The sequence below is a fragment of the Colletotrichum godetiae genome (assembly GCF_030913485.1).
Source record: "Colletotrichum godetiae strain CBS 193.32 chromosome Unknown BDP55scaffold_37, whole genome shotgun sequence".
Classification (NCBI taxonomy): Eukaryota; Fungi; Ascomycota; class Sordariomycetes; order Glomerellales; family Glomerellaceae; genus Colletotrichum; species Colletotrichum godetiae.
The window spans coordinates 389,664-413,330 of record NW_026851285.1 but is presented as its reverse complement, the minus strand read 5'-3'; the positions used below and the strand labels follow the sequence as shown (position 1 = coordinate 413,330).

General features: G+C 53.6%; 5 protein-coding genes across 5 annotated transcripts; 1 reads left to right on the top strand and 4 right to left on the bottom strand.

Annotated features, from left to right (window-relative positions):
* Positions 1-10,864: 10,864 nt before the first annotated feature.
* Positions 10,865-11,294, bottom strand: BDP55DRAFT_672890 (uncharacterized protein). The gene has a single exon (XM_060575557.1). The coding sequence runs from the start codon at positions 11,196-11,198 to the stop codon at positions 10,932-10,934; it is 267 nt and encodes an 88-aa protein (XP_060426613.1). The 5' UTR covers positions 11,199-11,294; the 3' UTR covers positions 10,865-10,931.
* A 3,595-nt stretch (positions 11,295-14,889) lies between these two features.
* On the bottom strand, positions 14,890-16,282 carry BDP55DRAFT_672882 (mitochondrial carrier domain-containing protein). The gene is made up of 2 exons (XM_060575556.1): positions 15,967-16,282; positions 14,890-15,899 (listed from the first exon to the last, which is right to left on the bottom strand). Exons 1-2 carry the CDS (start codon positions 16,088-16,090, stop codon positions 15,055-15,057), a joined length of 969 nt encoding a protein of 322 aa, XP_060426612.1. The 5' UTR covers positions 16,091-16,282; the 3' UTR covers positions 14,890-15,054.
* A 650-nt stretch (positions 16,283-16,932) lies between these two features.
* On the bottom strand, positions 16,933-17,339 carry BDP55DRAFT_731362 (TOM7 family protein; the record flags this gene model as incomplete). Its single annotated transcript, XM_060579803.1, has 5 exons — positions 16,933-16,954; positions 17,014-17,050; positions 17,115-17,143; positions 17,200-17,246; positions 17,313-17,339. The coding sequence occupies 5 exons, from the start codon at positions 17,337-17,339 to the stop codon at positions 16,933-16,935; spliced, it is 162 nt and encodes a 53-aa protein (XP_060426611.1).
* A 300-nt stretch (positions 17,340-17,639) lies between these two features.
* On the top strand, positions 17,640-19,304 carry BDP55DRAFT_588000 (uncharacterized protein). The gene is made up of 2 exons (XM_060570896.1): positions 17,640-17,773; positions 17,841-19,304. The coding sequence occupies exons 1-2, from the start codon at positions 17,754-17,756 to the stop codon at positions 18,922-18,924; spliced, it is 1,104 nt and encodes a 367-aa protein (XP_060426610.1). The 5' UTR covers positions 17,640-17,753; the 3' UTR covers positions 18,925-19,304.
* Position 19,305: 1 nt separating this feature from the next.
* On the bottom strand, positions 19,306-23,523 carry BDP55DRAFT_672875 (mitochondrial protein Pet127-domain-containing protein). The gene has a single exon (XM_060575555.1). It carries the CDS (start codon positions 23,454-23,456, stop codon positions 19,614-19,616), a length of 3,843 nt encoding a protein of 1,280 aa, XP_060426609.1. The 5' UTR covers positions 23,457-23,523; the 3' UTR covers positions 19,306-19,613.
* Positions 23,524-23,667: the final 144 nt, after the last annotated feature.

Here is a 23,667-nt window from a genome sequence, read left to right as displayed (position 1 = left end):
TACGCTCCTCGATCCAATCCTAACTCAACAGAGCAACGCCAAAGAGCTCTTTGCAGGCCACCTATTCGCACATATTGGGCTCATGCGAACCACGGGAGTCAGCCAGCTCGATTCGGGCTACGCATACTATTGATCACGGCCGCTGAGGGCCTCGTATTGAGCCTCCCACCTCCCGCCTCATTTTAAATGTCCCATCTCAGCATCAGGCTGTGCGGCTTGTACCCACCCTAACACCTTACCTTACAGGCTCTTATCCGCCATACCTACGGACACAATCAACACCCTTGGCGTCCCCGAGCTTTGACAGCTCGCAACAATGCCTTTTTCTCCGTCCGTTTTGAACGTCTCTGTGCTCTCTTCACCCGCCAACCCCAGTATGCTATACCGGCTTGGCACCGCCGTAAAGCCGTACTACCAGCACGCTTCCCGTCGTCCGTAAAGCACCGGGTCAGGTTCGGGAAGAAAACGTCTTTCATTGCGTGCGATTTGATGGCCAGACTGGCATGTCAATCATTCCACGCACTTGCTCTTGTTCCTCATGTGGAGCAGGAATCTCTGACGTTCCACGGTTAACGACAACGTGAAGAAAATAAGACGAGCTCATCATCAACTTTGTGACTGTTGGGCTGCTTGGCTGGGTACGTCTTCATCAGCGCTCGTGAGGATCTGAGACTCGAATTCTCACTTTCGGCAAATGGACCAATAGTTGCGTTTACGGGCGTTGGCCGCTCACGGCTGGACTGACGATGCAAGAACCCTCACGCTACACAGTCTCCACGATAGGTGGGAACGGCGGTCTAGTCGAATGATGGCACCTTAAAAGATGATCCTTTTGCATCACCAAAACCTCCGAGCTACAATGGCAGGGGGGAAAGAAGGCAGAGGCTGTTGTGCTGTGCCTTGTCTTTCGCAACTCAGCATCATAATCGGAACTTCAGGGATGTGCTGCCTCCGGTGGTCCCCGGTGGCCCCCTACTCTCCACCTGGCCCTGCGATCTGTCGGGGTCACGCTGCGATCATGGATCTCAGATTGGCTCTACCACAGAGCCCCATGTGTTTGCTAGCCAGCCCAAGACTCGAGTATCCTGACGTCGTAGCGAAAGGAGTTGCTCAACTCTCCCGGCCCGCAGTCTGGAAATTACGCGACACGGCCCAGCTCGCAGCTGCATCACGATAATACTGGAATCTGACATATCCGTCGTTAAGCTTTCTACCTAGGCAACTGGAGGCGAAAACAAAATTTCTCTCTATTTTTCCTGGTCTCGGCGACACTCCGAGGCAGATTTTGCCAAATCTCCCCCAACTCAGCAGTATCTGGGTGCCAGCACGGTCTCAATTGGCATCGATTCTTCTACGAGTATGCGCACGGAGTACGTGTCGTTCACAGTCATTACGTTTGAAGGAACGAGTGCACGCAAGGGATTCTACAAACCTGGTCGAGACCCATCGGGGAGTAGTCGGCCAACCCACTGCAACCGCCTCCATCACTCTCGAGGACAGGTGACAACAAGCCGAGCTACCACTGCGATAGATAAACTGAGAGAACTCTTTGCCGATGGAGACAGCAACAGGTTGTGGAACAGACGGTTTGAGGTTATGTTGTCGACAGGACGCTAGGCGTAGCAACCGCGCGACTCTGTTGACTCGACTTTTCGAGATCCGACAGGTGTGGAGCTGTGTAAGCTCTAGACCTTTTTTTCGTTGACCATTTTTCGATTCCCTGCACAATAGCAATCTACTGCGGGGGTTGCACAAGAGTCACAGCTTCGGCACTGGACCTGGCCTTATGCAAGCCATGCAGAGACATTGAGAGTGGTTTCCGACGCAGTTGTGACGCTGGTACTCCGTAACCACCGCGAAAGGCTTGGGCACAATCCACACCCGTTGACGGCACCGCGGCAAAAGCAAGCACGACGAAACCATGGCATTCAGGAACAGGCTCACTTTGCCATATCCTCTTTCCTGACAACTCGAGTCCAGTTAGACTCAAGACTCCAGAGTCCAGTTTCCCTTTGCCGCGGTTTCTTGGAGGCTCATCAGCCACTTGACCACTGAACCAAGTGGATCAACGTCGAAAAGAACTTCTTCAATGCGGGAAGCGTCTGAATGTGCAACCCCTTGAAGGATCACGTTTCTGCCAGTCAGAATCGCAGTCGGTACGCTCTCGGTATTTCCTCATCGGGTCATTCTCAAACATGGACAAAGCTATTGAGCTGGTCCATTAATCTGTCCACAGACGAACCCTTCCGCGAGACTATGCTGGTTCTCCTATCCAGACATTGTAGCACCCGCGTGTCATGGCTCGCATGCAGTTCGTCACATATCACATTTGCCATGACCAATCGAGTCTGGAGAGACTTCCGCGGGCTTGGCACACACACACTGCTGTTGATGCAATACGACTTGGGACTTCACCTGCGACCTTCATTCTCCTGGACACTACGGACGTACTGCAGCGTGTAATCGGCTATCTGCACGTCCGCATTACGGCAGCGCAAAAGTGACCCATGATTTGGTCCACTCAGTTGGCTGCCAATTACGTCTTACCGAGAAATTAATCACTTGTGGACCTCCCGCTCAGCACGAAGATCAGAATCGGGTGGCTTAATTGTTGCTTGACATAATCGACAACTGGCAAACGCCAATAGTCCAAGTAGGTGACAACGTCGCCATAGCCGATTTGTGGCTGGGATGCACCGATTTCGCGCCACTCATTGGCGCGCACTATTTCAAATGATCAGCTACCCTGTCGTTGGCGCTGCCCTCCTGTCGTCTTCTTGGCCTATGACGAAAAGCGGTACGCATAGTTGCGCAGCTAACGAGGTATTTCACGCAAGGCTCGACAGGCAATTATCAGGCAGTGAATGCAACAGTTGACAACTGACTTATTTGTAGGATGTTGCTACGGCGGTGGGTTCAAGCTAGCTAACCACAGAAACATCACCGTCTCTAAAGAGTCCAGACCCCGCCGAGCGCCAGGGTTGTAGCGGATTACTGAACAACTTTGCATGGCGAAGGAAGACACTATGGAAAGATGAGCTCAAGAGGTACTACGCACCTCTAGAACTGGTCAATTGCACAACATCGGGTGGACTATGAACCGTGCCTGGTTGTCGTCGTTGCCGAGTCTTAGGCGTCAATATCGATTGTATAACAAAGTTAGGCATCCAGCTGATAGCAACGCTCACGATTCACCTGGCGCCTAGCCCCTGGTAATGCAGTTTCGTCAAGGGATCCATCTACTTCATCTAATAGGGACCTCCCGAACACGCCTGTCATATGAAGCTGACGTCCTGGATGCCGTTACTCAATTCGGGCTCAGGGCTTGAACCCAACAGATGGGTTCGTAACCCCAAGCAAGTTGCAGAATGCATCACAGTCCATACCGTCGGGTACGGAGGCACCGGGCACGGTACCACAGCAGGGTAGGGCAGCAAGTTCAGCAGCCAGCAACCAGCATCGCGACAAGCTGAGGTGACCCAGGCAGTACGCCAACCGGAACTGGGTTAGCGAGGCTGCAGGCGTGGGCTCCCGCGATCCGTGCACAGGTCCCAGAACTGTGGTTGAAGGGCGATCCCCCGGCTTGAACCATCCTCTGTGTGCCCGACATGCTGGCCGGCATCAGGAACAGTTTCCGGAAGGGAGAATGGCAATGTGATAGTAAGCAAGGGGTTAGCGGCGGAAACGAGTCGAAGAATAGAGGTTGAAGAAAATGACAGATCAGATGTGCCTTTTTGAGCCAGTCCCGATCCCAAGCGGATGACGAGTTTCTCAGAATTTGGAACGCTCATCGAGACTACCAGGTTTCTCGTCATTGACACTTGGAGGATGCCAAAGGCGCTCTAACTTTTCGCCCATTGCTCCAATCAACTGCCCAGGCGGACGGGATTGTATGTAACACTAGCCACGGGAGCGGCAACTCATACGGGCAGCGGACTATATCCCAGGTTTGGAATCGGCACAGGAAGAAGACAACCTCCAGCACCTCCCGATTCCCAACCTGGTTCCATCGTTGGTATTGCGCCGGAATTGAATACTATCGAAACCTCGCCCCGTTCGGGCAGCCATCAGCAGAACATTCAAGGCGTCAAGAACGAGTATGCCCAATCGCCCGCCTATGGGCGAACCGGCACCTAGAAGGACCGACAGGCTCTTCTAGCGGCGAAACACCATGCCGCCATTGTTTGGGTTAGACGGCCGGCGGAGGCGATATGTTGATGAGAAAAGATTTGCCTCGAACGCCGCTTTTTCTCGACCTGATGCAGGTCACAGGTGCAAGACTGTTGCCCTGGCCACGTTCAGAAGGCTCATTTCCCCCTGGAAAGGGTCTCGTTTCAAAACATCGTCATTACTAGTTCATAAGTGACTGACATTGCCAGGGCCTCATTGGAGTACTGGACAATTACGGGCGAAATATCCCGGCCTCTCTCATTACGAAGCTGATGACAGCAGGTAACTCTTTGCCGCCCCCACGACCTGTCAAACGACCTCCTCCTCCCCCTCGTCTTTCTCATACCCTAGCACTCCTAGCTCGCTGATTGGCCGCTGCCAAATTTGGTATTGGTGTAGCACAGCGCATCAAGCGCACAAGTGTGGCTGGTGACAGGTGCTAGGGTGCGACCAACTACGGATACCAAGTCCCAATTACGATTACGTGCCGCGGATACTAAGGTTGGGAAATCCAACGGATGACTGAAGTCAAAAGTTGGGCAAAATAGGCTTAAACTTCGCCGGATCTCACATTAGCATTCGACTTGGCTGCTGTCAAACTCAAAATGGTACAGCTCACCACTGTCTATCGCCCTAACGACCCGTCCCGCTCTCTGTGGCGGCTTACTCCAACAGACGGCTTCCAAACGGCACATCGTAGGAAGAGTTCGGCACCAAGCTCTGCTGCATCAATTTCCTGTCGCGAGGCAGACATTATGCAATGGTGAAGCTAAACGAGAACGTTCACCCGGTTTTCAGGGGCCTCCGGCGTCCACAATGGGGTATCATCATCTCCGTTCAGTCCGGTATCTCTTGAAGAGAGAGACCTCAACTGATACGCTTTGTATTGCCCGTGAAGCGGTCGCTACTGCAGAAAAAGAACAGGGTCGCCAAGCTGTGCGATGCTTCAAACGTTACGGTTACATGATATGCTACGGCCGAGAATTCATTGGAATAAGCGCCGTACCTCTGTACGGATAGATCTCGCCTCGTACTCTCGCGACCATGACCATAATGGACAAATTTCTCCAGTGTAATTCATCACTTCAGGAAGTCTTCCCCACTGGGCCTGGGCTCGTCCATTGGTATTCCAGCGGGTTTTCGCGGGGCTCTCTCGGGGAGCGCGGCGTTTCCCTGCTTTTCCTGGCGGGTAATTCTGGGGCTCCTGAGCAATGAACAATTCCCATGGGGATTTGCACGCGCCAGGCTGTCTGCTGATTTGGGCCGGCCCGGGAAAACAAAAAAGGGAAGTTGAAATCGGCCAAATTGCACGCCCTCATCTCAGCCTTACAGTTACAGCCATCTGACTTAACACCAGCAGACGTTGTATCCCTTAATGGGGACCGTTGTTCAGACGAATCCGTACAATAAGGTTGATCCAGGTTGATTCTTACGGGAAACAGTCAATGCGTAGCGATAAGTCTGGTCCTCTACGGATATTGGACACGGACGGCGGGTATTGCGCCATGATACTCCGTACGGATACCTCCAATACAGATACTAACGGAACTCAAGGTCCTCAAGCACCCTGCGCATCGCGGAGGTCTTTGACTGATGGCCAACTTGCCTTGCTCGCCTTACCGCGCGGCTTTCGGATTTCACGGGCAGAAGAGAGAAAAATTAGATACCGTCTGGTCTTCCGATGGGGCTCGACCGCCCCTCCGTTCTCTCCATCGGCAATCGCGCTGTTTCCCCTTCATCCGCTGATTAGGGACGGTGTGGATGAGGGCAAATTTTCAGCCTTTTACCATCACATCTCAACTTTTTGAGACTATTTCCCAAATTTCCTACCTAACTCGGTCGGGGGAAGCGCAGTCATGCCGCATGGATGACAGAATGGGCTTGCTAGGCACCGGGGAAGCAGGGTGCTCGACCCGCTAACCAGGACAAGGCCACTTCGGCTTTTGCAGGCAATGTGGTTCTTCTCCCTGTCCAGCTTTCGTGAGGGACCGGACAAAGAGGCGCGTCATGGCTGAACCGGACCAATACCTTGGAGCGTAAACTCCAAGGTTCCTCAGCAACGAGGAACTCCTTACTTTCGCAAGTTGAACTCAAACCTGGGCTCATGTCACTTATCAGATGCTAGCATCAGCTCTCCAAGACGCCGCATCCACTTTGCACCGCCATCTAACAGGCTCAAACCATCTCCAGAGTCCACAAAGGACTTCTCTCTACGGGGCTGATATTGAACGAGATGGACGGTCAGGCGGATCGAGACGCTCAAACAACTTCATCACAATGACCAAAGTCGCTCGTCGTTAAGCGTCCATCTTGTGGTTCCGGTCTATTTCGAGCTCTTTGAAACATGGCAATACCGGTAGGTATTCCTTTCCAGGGTGGCGTGTTCTCGGCCGTTGAGGCACCGGTATGCTCCGAAGGCGCCGCGCTGTAATCACAACTGTCAGTAAAGTCCCCTGATGAACATCACGCGGATGACAGCTGGGCGGCCTTGTTAGCGAAAGAAGACGCAATGACTGAATGAGGCAAATGAGGCACTGTGGGCCTCTTTTACCAGCTTTACCAGCATGCCAGCAGGCCCTGATCAGGGTCCAGGGGCTTGAGACGGTTTTGACTCTTGGGGAGGACGACGGAGAGACCTGAAATCGGTACATCTGCACGCACCGAAACTCGAACATTCCTGGGCCCATGGCTGCAAGGGGCTTCTAAAGGCTCGACTCCGCCGCTCGGTCATTCGCAGACGATGGCAACCTTTCTTCTTCTGATCTCTCCGCAGATCGATGGTAGCAGTTCCAGTGGGCAGGGAGGGGCTGGGGCGGATCACGGGAGTCTCGATTCAAGCACCTTGCCGTAAGAAGTTTTGCGCGGGTGAACATGGGCAGCCGGTCGGCTTGTTCTCTGACTCTGATTCTGACAGAGAAGCCATTCTCGTGGCGCTTCTTTTTTGGCCACAAACAGTCAGCTGCCTACGAGTCCCAAGACTGTGGCAGCCCACACCCTTACCAAGCCCGCCTCGCCAGATCGCGGCACTGCCGATCTATGAGCTGAGGCTTCAAAGTGGCCGGATGCTGAGTTGCGGCCAATGGGAATTGGGCGACGGTAAATTTCTCTGCACATCACCGAGATCTGATCGACTCGCGCGATGAGCGACATGACGCTAGACCGCTGGAATGTGGCTGCGCAAAATCTCTGGGTCTGGAGACTGTCAATGGTCGCTGCTCTGAAAGCCTATTCATCACGGAAATCGCCCACAGATATGGTGATTCGTGGGGACGGTACAGAACCAGAATCAGAACCAGTCGCGAGCATCGGAAACGTGTGTAGCAAGGGAAACAGCAGATTCAACTCGCTTTCACCTCTCGCGACTCCGTGAGACCGCCGATTGAGATGTGATATGATGTGTGGTTTTGTTGAGGGGACTTACACTTGAGAGGGCGTGAGAGTTGGGAAGTGATGGCATCCCTGACGAGTACAAGCAGGAGTCGAGTATCTAGTGTCTGAACACCCACTAACAAAGCAGTCGATATGTGAGATACTTCACTTTTCTGTGTGGACAGCCCACGAGTGGTGCGCTGTAGTTTTGGCGGAAAAGGCTGATAGGAGCCGGAAGCCTCGTCCGAAGTACTAGCCGCTGTCGATTGTCCGACGTCGAAGGGATAACCTTGTATCAAAGCCGCAGGTCAGCCGACGACATGGACGCATTGGGGTGGGCCAGCCTCGCCCAGTTGCGCAAACTGGGCTTGGATGGGAATGTTTCAATCCCAAGCATCACGATGCGATATGCAAAGCCGCCTTTTCGCGCACACATCGCCCGACTCCACCGGCAGGCATCTGGGAGTGTGATCTACGCACTTTTCCCAACCGAGACCAAGCTGGATCGCCGGGTGCTCGAAGGGACCGGGGGGGGGGGACGCACTCGAGAGTTCGAGGGAACCATACCAGACAAGCTGGGAGCTATGCGACATGGGATCCCTCCCCGCCAGCGTCACAGAAGCCAGGGCCAAATCCGAGTCCAAGCTCCCAGTATCCTGGTCACTCTAGCGATGGAAGTGGACTGTGGCCCAGATCTCTCTCGGCTCTGAAAGCTTTCTCTTTCGTCTCTCTTGTCAAGAGTCTGTGGGAGACTGGGAGTGTGTGTGTGCTTTGTGTGGGCAGCGGCACAGAGGTGGGGTTCTCTCCGACTATGACAGCCTTTTTGCTTTCTTCCCTCACATTTTCACCCTGTGTGATGCAGGAGAAATATGAGATGTGACTGAAGGGCTGAGATCTGCCCTGACCAACATTTCGCAAGCTCTTCCATTTTGATCACGGCCCAGCTTCCCAATCCAGCATCTCTGCGCCGAGCCACTCAGCTCTCTGGGATTCCGCAACGGGACTTTGTGGTCCTTTGAATGCTGCGTGTTCCCATGGCATGCGGTTCCGTACAATATCGGGAAATCTGACATGTCACTGAAGCACGATCAACCGACATGGCGGTCGATCACCCACTGAGCTGTTTGGTACGCATATCTCACTCGATACCGCCGGGGTCGTATAGGTCCAGACGCCTATTAGAGGCTAAAGACACGAGATGAAGAGGGGCGGCGGCGGGGGGGGGGGTTTACGGTTTCGCGGATGAGGTCGCTAGTTCAAGGCGCATCCGGCGGCCGTGGACGGGTCCGATGGGCGACATCAGTGCGACGCCCGACACGGGATCTCGACCTCCCATGGCCCCCTCCTGGCATCGTCGTCTGTTCCTCGTCGTCGTCGTCGTCGTCGTCGTCGTCGTCCACTCCACGACCCGGGAGGAACGGACGGGGGAACCATCATCGCCGATACCACCTTCAGGCTCCAGCACCCATCAAACCACCAACCACGCGAATCTTGACTCGTTCTCGCTTAAGCTATGTCGTCTCTTTTTTCCTTTTCCAACCCATGGGGAGGGAGGGGTCAACAACCTTCAATCCTTCCTTCATCCGGGTTCAGACTGGACCCGGAGCGATTCCCGTCACGTCCAAAATTCTTTTCTGCTCAAACCCACGGCTATGGAACCCCACTGTGCGACCCTCCGTCATCAGAGAGGTCAGAGAGAGAGAGAGATCGCGATCCTAGGGCAGTCTGAATGCAGGTGAGGACTGACAATGCGACCCCTTTTGCTGCGCTCGCGGCGCTGCAGAAAGCAGAAAGAAAATCAACAGAGGTCCAAGCGAGGAGACTTCTATCACATTGTTCAAATTTCTTGTTAATTCCCTCTATTATCTTTACCTGACTGCTCAAATCCTCTTTTCGCGCTATCCTCTTTGACGATGTCATTGCGAATGGCCGCCCCGCCCTCTCGAGATGATTTTCTGTCCCCTTTTGCCCCTGTTCCTGTTCTTGTCATCTTTCGGTTCAATGTGACCCTCTCGGGGCGCCTCTCGAGGCTTGGAGGGGTCGGGGTCGAGAGGAAACTCAAGACGCTCAGCTTCTGTGCGTAACTTTGACAGAACCGAGGAAGGGCCCATTGTGACTTGTCGCCAATGTTTTGGGTTGTTGTTTTATCCTTACCCTGTCTTCAAGTGGTCCCCTTCGGTGGTTTTACACGAGCAGATCTAACGGGACGACTCTTTGGGAACTAAGCGTAACTCCTGATGATCTTTGGGAAGGGGGACGAAAGGGCGCTTGCTACACTAGATATGCGACGTTGCTCGGTGCTCGGGTCCTATTCTCCAACGTCGTTGTTGCACTCGCACGCGGGGAGGGGGGCACTGGAAAAGACTCGGGAGGGAAGAGAGACGAGGCCAGGTTAGGTAGGGGGGTGTGTTGCTCGAGGACGGACGACGACGTCCGAGCAAAACCGCTGAGCGCCGTTTGTTCGATGTCCCCTTTCAGAATCTGGGTTTGGTCCTGAACGGTAGGTACCCGTACTCGGAGGCCCTCGTGGCAAATCTGATAGTGACGCGGGACACATGGTTTCCTTTCGTCATTTTGGGCCGCTGGAAGTGTGTTCAACTTTTGTCTCTGACCTCTTCTTTGTCTTGCGTATCTTAGTGCGGTTTGCGGGGACCCGGGAGCTTGCGAGCGTTGGATGACAATTGGTTCCGGTGCTGGAACAAGTCTGTATCAGATGACTCACGCCCTTTTGCTCAGTCTGTCTCTCTATCTCTCAGTCTCTTTCCCATCGCCCAACTTGATATGTATGGCTGGGTTGAAATACCACGCACAAAGTCACTATAAACGACGCGAACAGCGGTAGGGAATACCTTGCCATGGCCTGAACCAGTCCCGCGAGAACGGCAAAGGAGTGGAGAGGGGAAACGAGCGATGAAGTACAAGCGCGTGCGTTCTTTTTTCTTGCTCCGTAGTCGCCGTTCTCCAGTGTAAGTCGGAGGAGGAGGAGGAGGCACGGGTGCGCGGGCGAGAAAGATGGGGGTCCCACGGCACGCCGCACGCCGCGCACACGGGAAACAAAAGCTGAGCGCACGGAGTAGGGGTGATGCTTGTTCGGCGCCGCAACTGACACCACGCAAACCACGCAGAAGCCCAAAAAGGGCTCCATTTTCCATCTCAAGTCTCAACGTCTGGTAGTCTAGGTACCGCAGCGTGGAGCTGCTGCGAGGGAAAAAGCTCTGCTCATTCCCCCCGTTGGTCCCCCTCTCTCTCCTCTTGCTCCCGCCTATCGCCTGTCGCCCTTGCCCCCAAACCCCCTTACGGATACCACCTTGGAGTTTTTTTTAGTTTTTTTTTTTTTTTTTGCCACGCTAGAGCCCCAGGATACTTCTGGACGTGGTCTTGTGATTTGTTCTTTAGGGGGACCTTTGCTCCTCTCGAGTAATCTTGAGCAAGGGAGAGAGAGAGATGAGAGCTGGCGCTTGAACCGTGAATGGCTGGCTGGACCTGCGCTGGACCGCTGGGCTTGACTTGATGGGCTGGACTCTGGGCTTTTGGGGGTCCGGTACTGGAGACTCAGGACAGGCGGGATACGTGGGCACCAGGTGGGCTTGAGGGTCGTTTAGGTAGCTGCGATACCGTTGCCCAGCACTCCATTCCTGTGGTTCTGGTTGGAGGGGCATTATGGAGGAGGGGAGACGCAGGTTTGACACGTCGGTAGGTCCTGTAGAGATGGAGCATGGCAAGGAGGAGGTCAGTAACAGGAGGAGTGTGATGGGGGGAGGGGCGAGAAATGTCGTGCATTTTACGGATACTTTGGTAGTCAACGGTCGAAGTCCTATCTCCCTTTTTCTTCATTCTCCATCATCGTGACCGTAGTCATCAATCATCGTAATCCTGTTCTTTTTCTTGTTCTCACACCCTTCCTCACGCTGTCACATCTCGTCCTGCTTGAAAGCGCAGCCCACCCGGCCTCGCGGAGCGCGGGACTTCGGATCCGCGGCCGTTGGGAAACCCCAAATCAAAAACCCAACGTGCGGTGTTTTTTTTCTTTCCTGTGTGTGTGTACTTTTGTGACCTGTAACAACGGTGCCACTCTGATCCAGATGGAGAGTGAGTGAGGTCTGTCTCTTGGGATGTATCACTCAGCAGTAGTGGGTGTGAGCTGTGTTCCGTTCACTTTGGTTTCTTCTTTTTTGGTGAGTGTTCTTATGTCTTGAAGAAGTGGTGGAACAGGGCGAGGGAGGTATAAGACCACAGCTAAGGTGGTAAGGTAGTTGCGAGCGAGACAAGGTCAGGTAGCTAGGGGTGTATAGAAGTGGGAATGTGTGAAAAGTCGTGAAAAGGAGAAACACGATTCCAGAGACATGGTGGTCAGAGGAAAGGCGGGGAGAGAGAGGGCGAAAGGGGGTTCAGTTGAGTGTTGAACAGAGTGGCATGAGAAACTGAGATGTGGCCTGTTTCTTCCTCATGTCTAGGTCTTGGATCGGAGATGGGGGAGCAAGAATGCTGGCAAAGTCGCAGATTCGGAAGAGTCCTATAGGTACGGACACAACAGCGATTACCTTCTTTTCGCAAAAACGCCATTCCGGCAGTTGGGGGAAGCCCTGAGCCAGAATATGTTTTGGGGCTCTGAGTGGATGATTTGTGATGGATGGGTAGGTTGATGGCTGCTTCTTTGTGTAACCGTTACGTTGTCTACCCGCCTCTTAGAAGGGGGGTCTTCCGCGCTTAAGATGAGATATATCCCAGATAAGGTATTTCCCGAGTTGACGATGAAGAGAAGGCATCGGCTATCTGGTCACCACGACGGGATTTACAAGGATTTACTGGTAGATCTCCTGTTTCCTACGCTATTCCTGTTCCCTCGGCACCCTCCCCATTTCCTTCGAGACCGATTCCTGGAAAAAGGAGCGGTGGGACGTGACAGATGTGTGAGTGTGTATGTATGCGCAGGTATCCGTAAGTGTGTGTATGTGCGCGTGCGTGCGGGTGAGATTGACAGTTGTTCATCATGAGATCCTGCACTTTGGACCCCTTTTCCGTCCCGACTACAGTTTTACTTGCTTTTCTTCTCCTCTTTTCAAGTTTTTGTGTCCTTGTGTTCTTGTCATACCACGATGCCGCGAGTGCGGTCCTGATAGGAGGGGGCAAGGAAATGTGGGAAAAGACACGCGCATAGAAAGATGTACGTGTAACGTTTGGCTAGATCCGGCAAGGACTTCATAAAGTGGTCCATCTTCTCCCCTCTATCCACAATGCCCGCCCGCTCTGTGAGAAGAGAGAGAGAGAGAGCCTGCAGGAGAACGGTACGGGAAGGTCAGGGACCTCCTCTCGTCGGTGATTGGATATCCGGATCGCCTCTGCTCTCCTCTCCATCTCACCACTTACGAGATTAGGTACCTTTTGGCGATCGAGGCGCGCGTCAGTGAGGTGATGATTGGGAGTGGTGTGCTGGCTAGGCTGGCTGGGCGGGATGGATGGATGACCTGTGGGATCTGCCGGCTTGCCTTTCCGCTGGGATCCGGACGTGACATGTCAAAAAGTCTCACGGCTCTTCTCTTCCACCTCCTTACGCCTTCCTTTTCTTTGCTTCTTCTCTTTCTTTACATCTCCGTACCTACGTGTGAGAACTGAGAAACGCCCCTCGTGGCTTCTGGGTGGCTTGAGAGGGTAACCGGGGGCCGGGAGGAGAGACGGAACATTCCATTTCAGGGTGAGATGGTGGTGGTGGTGGTGGTGTGTTCGGTCCCCGTTCAGCAGTACTTACAGGCTACGCGGGAAAAGTAGCAAAAACAGAGTTATTACTCTGCTACGAGTGTCTCGCGAAGGAAAGTGGCGCTGGTTCCGAGGCAAGTAGGAAGGTAGGTACTCGAGTAGGAGACATGGAGGGGGGGTATAGCCAGCCCTTGTGTTATGTTAGTGGGCTGTCTGTCTCGGACGTCGAATGCCGCGCCCGCTGGGAGGCGTGGGATGTGTGGCCTTTGCTGTTTTGTGTGCCGAGTTGTGAGAGACAAATGGGGTAGGCGGCGTATCGGTTCGAGGAGAAGGCTGGCATGGCTGGGTGGTAATAGCGTTTGTGATCTGGCATTTTGGATTACGACATGATCAGATCGAACAAGTGTCATTCTCGGGGAAAGATTCGCCATGTTCTTTGCACATCAGTCCGTGGTCTCATGACTTGGGTGAAAACCAGACAGCCTTTCCGTGTTTCGAAACCCCTCTCTGGCCTTCTGCACATTCGCGAAGTACGTTACACTGTCGCACAGAGCGATAGCATTGCTTATGACAGGCCACGTGTGAGACTCAGGATCGTGGATCGGTATCTTCTTTGATGGAAGTGGCTCAGTGTTCTTCAACATTGCTCGTAGAACTAGCCTCGAAGAAATGGTACATTCCTCTGGGCTTGTTCATTCAGTGAAGTCTTGGGTCTGGCGTGTAATTAGGCCCGGTGAAAGTCTTGAGCTTGCGCTTGATAACCTTTGAAAGTAGACTTCTCACGAAGCAGGGAAAACAGGGTACGTCTCGTAGCCCCTTTTCCAGTGCCTCCGATCTATGTTTGAGCTTTGACGATTCATCGGCTTTCACATCTATTGTGTCGACCATACGACTTCAGGATGAATTCCTTCGGTCCATGATGAGGTGTCAATGAACATGTAGCTACAGTAATTTGATCTCATCACATACTGGCCATCTATCGAGCCGCCTTGAATAGATATACTGGGTGAGGCTGGTGCGAGTATGAGTATAAATCAATTCAGAACGACAGGGTGCCTCTTAACACAAGATTTGAGATCTCTGAAAGCAGAACATACCCCTGCTGTCTCGTCTGTATCGTCTCATCTTCGTTTCCTTGAATAATATGATAGCACCGGTCTGTTTGATGATTGATGGAGAGTGAACGGCCGTTATGAAAGCAATATGAGATATGAGCTACAATAAAACAAATCGAAAGGCAAAACGAAGACGCAACAGACTTTGATTACTCAATAGCCACTTGATGCGGTGCCGACGGCGTAGGAAAATAGAGAATGATACAGGATTGTGCAATACTTCTGCCAACCATGTGACTTTCCTTTCGTTCAGTTCGACTCGCAACCTTGGTCTAGTTCAGAAACCTCTATGCAGAATGCGAACCCCCAGCCAGGAAGCATCCATGGCACCAAGCCTGCGCCAGTATATCATATAAGCCAGGTTCATTGTCATTCTTTCTGTTAAAGCCAATTAAATATTTCCTGGCATGTGACTTGGTCTCAGCTTTACCTGTTGCTAATGACGACGACACGGCTTCCACATGGGTTGAATGGAGTGTGGCATCAAATAGCAAAATCAGCAGAAGGGGCGTTTGCAACGTCCATGATTACGAAAAGCACAATAGCTACCGTTTCATGAACATATTCTTTAAGTCCTGGGCTACAAAGCCATGAAAACCAAATGACATCCCTGACATTGCAAGTGCGACCATCGAATTCTCGTCCTCATCAACAAGGATTTCCGATATGGAATGATATCTCTTATTCTGACACCATCATCACAAGCCTAAGCCGCCCATTGCGGTAAGTAGTATTTGACGTTCTCGTACACAAGGAAAGTGACCCAGGTAGCCGGCATCACCCTCACAACTCCCGGCATCAGGCCTCGGTAGAAACCCCTGATACCCTCCTCCTGCCAGATCCTCTTCACAACACCCTTGATACCCCGTCCGAACCTCTCATCGGCGTCGTAGTTTTGCAAACGACTCCGGAGCACCTGATAGGGGTATGTCACAGCCCCTGCGACCAGCTTTGCGGCACTCGAGATAACCACCGTCGCCTCGTTGCTCAACCGCCCGCCATTGTCGCCCTTGCGCTGCCTGCCAGCGAAGTACATCTTCTTGGCGGGCTCGTACACGGCAAACTGCACCGCGCCGTGCGAGACCCCGATCAGACTGACGCCGAGGCCGCGGTAGAAGCCCCGCAGTCCCTCGGAGCGGTACAGCTGCCGCGCGCCGGTCCACATGTTGGCGTACGCGCCCGCAGCGGTGCGGTCGGAAGAGAGCATGCGCGTCTTGAGAACCCAGACCGGGTTCGTCAGGACTTGCGTCAGCGCGCCGGCGAGCGCGGACGACACAAAGAAGTCCTGGGTGGTGAGGTACTCCTTTGTCAGGTTGCGGGCGTCGGGACCGGAGCCGCTCGTCAGCGGCATGTAGCCGGCTCTCCAGAGCGCGATGGCGCGCTCGACGCGCGACTTGAAGAAGAAGAAGGCGGACCAGCTTGAGGCGTTGCCGATGAGGTTCGGCGTTAGACCGCGGTAGAGGGAGGCGATGGGATGCGGGTTCTGTGTGAGCGTCCGGATGAGAGACATGGTTGTCAACGACACTGAAGGGTTTGCCGCGCTCCGGTGAACTAAGTTCGTCTCGTCAGCGACTGTTGTTATACAGTTTGCACATAGATGTAGCGTTGCTTCACTTACTCTGCATCCGCGTCTTCACGATGTCAAGCGGGTGAACTACCAAAGTCGCAACCGAGCCGGCCGAGAGACCGGCGACGGACTCAACCAGAGCGGGTGAGATGCCCGCATTTTTGCTTTCTGACATAGAAGTGGGAGGAACCTCTGTCACATTGCTCTATGTAGAAAACGAGACTGCGACCACACGCATCCAGTTGCAGAGACTCCGGTCAAGCTCAGGTGTCGGGAGTTGTGTAAAAGGAGCTCAGTGAAGCGTTGGTGTGGCTGATGACTGTAGCTTACCAAAAAAGATGCGACCAAATCATTATTCATACGTCATGTTAGCTTATGAAATTGCGGCTCCGCTGTCACTTTTCCAGAGCTTCAGCCACAGTTAACCTCCTTTCGCAGGCTGTGACCAGAAAGTAATGTAGGATATCAGTGGCGCCGATGCCAGTAAATGTAATTGTTTTTGACGTGGTCATTCTGTTGGCCTCAAATATTATGGAGATGCCGCAACTTTCATCTTGAATTGCGGTTGTAAAGCTTGTTGACTTCCGCCTGAGCTTTCAGCTACGTATTTCGTCTTTTCGGCTTACAGGGACTGGCAATTCGCGATGGGAAGAACGTCTCCTGGATCTACCTCAAGCTCTATCAAACGTGGTGTACAAGAATGAGCTGAAATGCGCGTTCTATCCGTCGCCGGGCTCCCACGGCCCATTAACAGCCCGCCGACCGCATCCATTTACCTCCAATATTGGTGTCCGCGCCACCAAACCATCCGCAGTTCTGTACAATAGAGAAGAGTATGTCGTCAGAGAGGTTTCATTTGATTACATATGTAGTTGTACAATGCGCCGGAGCCGCGGCCTGCATTTTCCTCATCACCATTGCCGGTGATCCATTGTGCCACCCCCGAAATGTTGGCTAGCCTCCAAAATGTCGCAAGCCTGATATTGTACAGAAAGTCGATATTGAGACACGCGTCGTTTAAGAGAGGGGAGAAATAAGGCTAGAGAAGGATTAGTTGTGAAGTTCCATGATAGTCGCGCATCTTGGAGTACTGCATACCGGATGAAAGCGGGACGGGGCTCGCTGCGAGTGTAGCCTGCAAAAAATAGTCAGTTTCGTCGTCGTAGTAGTGAATCATCGAAGATTCGTTGGTGTCGTACCGAGGTAGAGAACGAGAGGGAGGTATCCGCTACGAATAGGTCAGTCACTGGCTTCAATTTTCATCGAGTACAGGACGTTACATACTAGTGGATGGCAATGCGGGAGATCTCAATGATCTTGCCAATGCGCTCCTACAATATGCAATGATTAGACTCGACTCTATGCGATGTGATCTAGCTGTCGTTGCGTTGTCGCACCTTGGACTCTTCGGAGAGGGCGAACATCTTGACGATTGGAATGTGGCGTCGACAATATTTGATACGTTGAATCAACTTAGTTACGCGTGATGGCGGTCTTCGTCGTCGCTGGGGTTTCGTGGATGTCTCGTCGCTGCGTCAAGGTAGCTGGTGATGGATGCGCTGGAAGCTCTTCCTGAACTTTTCTTCGTCTGCCGGAAAAACGCATCAAGTGGAGCCGCCGGAACAACCGCGCAGGGAGGCTTATCGGACCTTGCGTCGAGCGATAAGGTACGTACCGCCATAGCTCAACCGCGACTGAATGTCAAGGCCAAAATTTCCAGGTTCTTCTGGTACAAGTCGAGCAACGACTTTTCGCCTCACATATTCAGGCACTCCGATTTGTCTTGGGATATCGCTCTTAGATCGCGCAGAGAGCACCGAAAGTGCTGAGACATCAAAATGGCACAGAACAGGCATTGGTGAGCAACAATTCGCCCTGAAGTAGAAGTCCAAGGACAAAGAGCTAACCTACGTCGCGCGACACAGGGAACAAGACAAAGATGCGACCATCTACATCGGAAACATCGACGAGCGTGCGACCCCAGCGATGGTGTACGAGGTCATGCTCCAGATGGGCCCCATCCACAACATCCACATGCCCCGTGACCGTGTCACCCAGAACCACCAGGGCTTCGGTTTCGTCGAGTTCAGGACGCCGGGCGACGCAGAGTACGCCGCCAATGTGATGAACGGCATCAAGCTCTACGGCAAGTCCTTGCGCGTCAACAAGGCCAGCGCGGACAAGCAGAAGCAGGCAGAGGTTGGCGCGGAGCTGTTTGTGGGCAACCTGGACAGCATGGTGGACGAGAAGATCCTCTACGACACCTTTTCGCGCTTCGGCCCGCTCGTCAACCTGCCCAAGGTCGCGAGGGAGGACAGCGGCAACTCCAAGGGCTTTGGATTCATCTCCTACGCCGACTTTGACAGTGCCGACGCGGCGATTGCCAACTTGCACATGCAGTACATCCTCAGCAAGGAGGTCTCGGTCCAGTATGCGTTCAAGAAGGACGGCAAGGGCGAGCGCCACGGTGACGCTGCGGAACGTGAGCTCGCCGCGCAGGCTAAGAAGAGAAACATTGTCCCAGAGATCCAGGCCGTACCTCCCGCTTTCCTCAACGGCCCGCCTCCGGCTGCTGCGCCAAGTGCCCCCGCCGGATTCGACCCCGCAAACGGCCTCCCGGTCCAAGTCCAGAACCCAGGAGCTCCTACCGGATTCGCGCCTCTGCCGAGGGGACCAACGCAGTACAATGCCGCACCACCACCGCAAGGCATGGGCGGACCGGGTATGGGTGGGCCGGGCATGGGACGCGGCGCGGTACTTCCCCCCGCGCCATCTGGTCTGCCTGCGCGGCCGCCACAGTCGCAAGGTAACTACACAAATCCGGCCGACTTCCATCCGGGCGCCCCAGGATTCCGCCCACCCAGCGGCGGACCTCCCGCCCCGCAAGGCTTCGCTGCGCCCCCGCCCAACTTCCCCATGCCTCCTCCGGGAGCTTCTGGGGCACCGCCGGCGCCGCCGGGCTTCATGCCTCCGCCGGGCTTCAACCCCCCTGGATTCCCCCGTCGATGAAAAGGATCACAAAGGGATTGCCATTAATTGGCAGTGTAAAACTACAAACGACAAAACAGCGCTGCTTCGGTGCCGCTGCACTTCGAGGCTTCATCGTTTTCGGAAGAATAGCCGGGCGTTCGGGATAAGGGCCAGCGAGAAAACTCGTCCAGAGCAGGTTGAATCAGATTGCAATGGGTCTGTCGTCACTTTGATCAGACGAGGTGTAGCCATTGCTAACATTGTCCAGATCCTTGCTGAAGTGGTGTGGCAGTCATAGGTCCAGCTACGGTCAAAGGCAGACGCCGCATTGGCGCCATGGCCAAGAGAAGACAGCCACAGTGAAGGATATGATAGTCGTACCTCGTAGCTTAATGAAGAAATGACTATTATAACATGATGGACTTTGAGTTCAACTTAGTGCACTCGCTGCGGATATATGTGGCGCCTGACCTTGGAGTGTCGCCGAGCTTCATTGCTGCGTCGCAATCATAGCCTCCACGATTGTTCGATGGCCTGAACATCCAATGCAAACCATGTGGCACCGCGTCGGCAGCCAGACATAAGTAGATGTAAACTCTTCAAGTAGAGGAAAATGCTGAGAGAAGAATAGCTACATCGTTCCAGATTCGCTCTCGCCCTTTTTGTACATGTATTACAAATGGTAGGTACACAATTATCATACAGCCCCAAGTCCACGATAGCCCCTTTTATGAGTCTCGCGGCTTGTCCTTTTGCAGCTCTTCCTCCTTTAGCTCGCCCTCTTGCGGCTCATTCTCCTTCAGAGCGTCCTCATTCGATTCCAGATTTAACTCCTCCTCATTGAGCTCGACCTCCCTCAGCTCGGCCTCGGTCAAGTCGTCCTCCTGGAAGGAATCCTCCTTCAAAGTCTTCTCATCAAGATCGTCCTCTCGCAACTCGTCTGTCGATTGGTCCCAGGATATCGTCTTCCACTGCGCCCTGTGCCCGAAAGCCTCACCATAAGTTACGGGATCGTCCATACCGAAAATGTGAACCGGGTTCTCCCGGGCCTTCTCTTCCTCCTTCTGCCGGTATTTCCTGCCCCTCTTACTCATCTGCTCCAACTTGCCCGAAAACATATGGTACCATGGATCCGGCCGGTTGGCATTTTTGTCGTTTGAAAGCACCTTTCTGCGTCGCGTCTGTAGTGCTTTATACAGGGCCTCGGCGCGGCCCGCAGGAAGGTCTTCAATAGAATACTCCACGTTCCAAGACGATGACGGAGCCAGGGGGTCGGGGCGAGATACGTATTGCCCATTAACCTTGTTCCGCACGGTCAGGACCATCCCGAGGAGCTCGTTATCGACGATATCAAGCTCAGGTGTGTCGTCTTCTTCCTGGGCTTTGCCGTCAACATCCTCGGGAGACTCATTGGAGGTTGCCGTCTGGCCGGCACTGGGGGCAACATTCTCAAGACTCTCAGCCGTTGCTTCCTCCATGTTTGAGGCCGGAGCTGTCGTCTTGGTTTCCGACTGCTTCGACTCGGCAACCAGCTTAGAGAGAATACGCTCAAAGGTTCGGAGTTTGGAGACGTCGGAAGCAGTGTCATCTTTAGGAATGTCGCTTTCGTCCACATCGATATTTTCATCGACATTCGAAGCAACCCGGAGAATCAACTCCTTCAGGCCAAGATTCCGAGAGCTGCGCACCCCTCTCTCTGGCGATGACTCCGCGTCTTTCTCTTGGGCCGACTCTGTTTCCTCGCCAGTGATTGGCACAGCTTCTTGTGCTGTGTTCGATTCATCAGCTTGAGCGTCGTCGGCCGAGGTAGTGCTGAACTCGCTTGCAGACATCGCATCTGTCTGGTTATCCTTTCCATCGTTGTCCTGCGCCTCGCTCACTTGGTTGCGAGTAAGTGCCTCCAAGAGGCCGTCGACATACCAGCGAGCCTCTTCAGGTGTCCTCGCCTTTAGCAATGCGCTCTGCTCCAGCGCGTCGTGGATTGCCTCCCGAACATGGCCAATGCCGAGGGCATCGTCTTCCACTGCCTCATTGACCTTCTCCTGCATTTCTTCCCAGAATTCTTGCGTCTGCCACACTTGGTTACTAGACTCAGTACTGGACCCATCGACGCCGACAGCCTCCTCGTCCTCCTCTTGACCAACTGGTTGTTCGACTTCCGTCTCTTGCGCTTCATGTTCCGACGACGACTCTTGTGAGGCCATACCAAGGATCTGCTCCTCAAACTCTTGAACGGCGGCTTGGTTGCGCGTTTGGACCTTGTCGATGTCTTCCTTTGTAACGGGCTTCGCAAAAACGTACATGAAAGGAGGGTCACTAGGTCGCGTCTCCACATGAAGTCGGATGGACCGGCCAGGGAATCGTTCTGTCGCGCGGTCGAGGACTTTGTTGAGAAGATAGAGGCTGAGCTTGAATTCATTGTCTCCGATATTTCGAGCATAGGATCCGTGAATGGCTTGGTCCATCTCGTTAATGGGGATGTACTGGAAACCGAAGATGCGTTGTGTATTATGGAAGGCGACGAAGATGCCATCCATACGGCCCATCCGTACTTGCAGGGAATACTTGAGGAACGCAGATCTGATCATGTCGAAGTACTCGCGCTCAAAAGACTCCCACTGGCCGTAACGGCGGCGGATCTCATAGCCAAGTCCCTTGTGGAATCCCTGGGCGTCCATGCGAATTGAGACTACAGCTCTTGTCTTCAGATCAAACATTCCAGATCCTGGTAACCGTGGATCATACGCATCCAGTTGAGAACGCATGAGGAAGTCGCCCATGGTGGTGTAATGGAAGGCCTCGGCGGCATTGCGCTCCTCCTCGGTGATTTGGTCGGAGTTGGCACGGCGATACTTTTCGAACTCCTCTTTCGGCAGCGTCAATTGCTTCTCCATTGACTTTCCGAGCATGCTCAGAATACTGGCACTGTCGTACTCCTTGTCGGCATCGATCGCGTACACACCTTCATTAAAATGGAGGAAAGAGGCAGCTGGCGCACGAGAGATAGCAGTAAAGCTGGAATACTCGGGCGTGAACTGACGACTCATGTTTTCAGGGTTGATAGGCCGCCACGCAGAAAGCAAGAAGTGAAAATGGGACAACGTCTGAGTCATGCTGGACGTTGAGCCGGTGTACTTCCTACCCAGCTTGGCTGCAAGTGAGATCAAGGTGTTATCCTTTGAAGAGGTGACGTATTTCTGGAGCGCATCGAAGTCAAACTCGTTGATCGGCATAATATCGCCGAGGTAAGGATCAAAGTTGAAGACTCGCGAGCGGGGGTCCTGCATATGGTATACTCCAGGGTTGAACAAGACTCTGTCCAGTCCATACGCGAGTTTCGGCACCTCAGGAGCGTCTGGTAATTCGATGGGTACTAAGTGAAGACTTTCCGCCTTCACCCTCTTGACATTGACGAGAGGCTTCTCGGACTTCTTGACCCTCTTGGGCTTGGTGGGGGGTTGTTCGCTGTCGTCGGGAGCTGTCTCGTCGGCAGCCGCTTCGTCAGGAGCTGTATCGGCGGCAGACCTAGCTGCGCCGAGAGCTGATGCACCAGCAGCCGCTGCTGCCAAACCCACTGGAGTCGTAAGGCGATTTTCAAGTGATGTCCACGCGACGTTCATTGGTTCTTCGGGTATCGGCTTTCGCTCCTCGCCAAGCAGCACCTTTCGCACTCTCGTCCGAATATCCTCACGCCTAATCGTAGTTTCCTTGTTACGCCGAGCTGATTGAACTTTGCGCTCAGAAGCTTTATCTGATGTGGTGCCCGACGATTTCTTGGTACTCGGCCTCTTTGCGAGGTGGTCCAACGGGATTGACTGGGAGCGCAAGACGCTCTTCAAGACGTCCAGAGTACCAGAAATCATCTTGAGCTTCCCACCCAACTTGTCGCTCTGTTTCGCCACAAATGCGTCCAGTTCTCCCTTCTTCTCAGGATCAACTTTGGCTCCTGCGGCAGCCGCTTCTGTAGTGCCTTCATGAATATTCGACAGCCTGCTGTTGATGGAGGCGTAGCTTTGCTCAAGCTTTTTCAAAGATTCAAAAACCTGCTTTATAACCTCTGGCTCGGGTGCTGTTTGAGGGTCGACCGGCTTCTCTTTGTCGGTGGGCTTTCCTTGATTGGCTGGCGGTTTCTTGCTCGACGATAACCCGGCCTTCGGTTGAGCTTTAGAAGCAGTTTTCTTGAGTGCTGGTTTCATCGATTTTGCCGTCCGTCCACCCTTGGGCTTCGCATCGCTCTCAGGTTTCGCATCGCTCTGGTGTTCAGTAACGCTCTTAGGCCTCGCTTTCCTAGGTTCCAAACCGCCCTTAGCTTTGACCTGTGTATCCTTCCCAGAATCAGCTTCGACCTCGGGTATTGCATCGTTGCTAGGTTCCGCATCGTCTTTTGAGGCTGGCGTTGCTGTCGACTTCTTGTTCGAGCTACTCCTCCTATAGCCTCGGTCGCCAGCCAGGGCGGTGGTCTGGAAAAAAGAGGGTCGTGTCCGACATGGCGCTGAAAGGCAGGGCCGGCAGGATGCACACACGTAGGAAGTTCCGAGCCTCTGAAGGCGCAGGGTGTTTGCGCGAAGCATTGGAGGAAATGGTGACGAAGTGTAGCTCCAGACGTTGACGGGGAGTTTGAAGTGGGCTAGAAGCTGCCGGTCAATTTTTTTTCTATTAGGTAGAACGGAACGCGGACGGGACGCGCCACTCAATCAATTGCGACAAGGGTCCAATGAAGTCTGGTCCGTGCACTCGCAGATCGCATGCAAACCCCCTGTCCCCCACGTTCCCCTTGTGTAA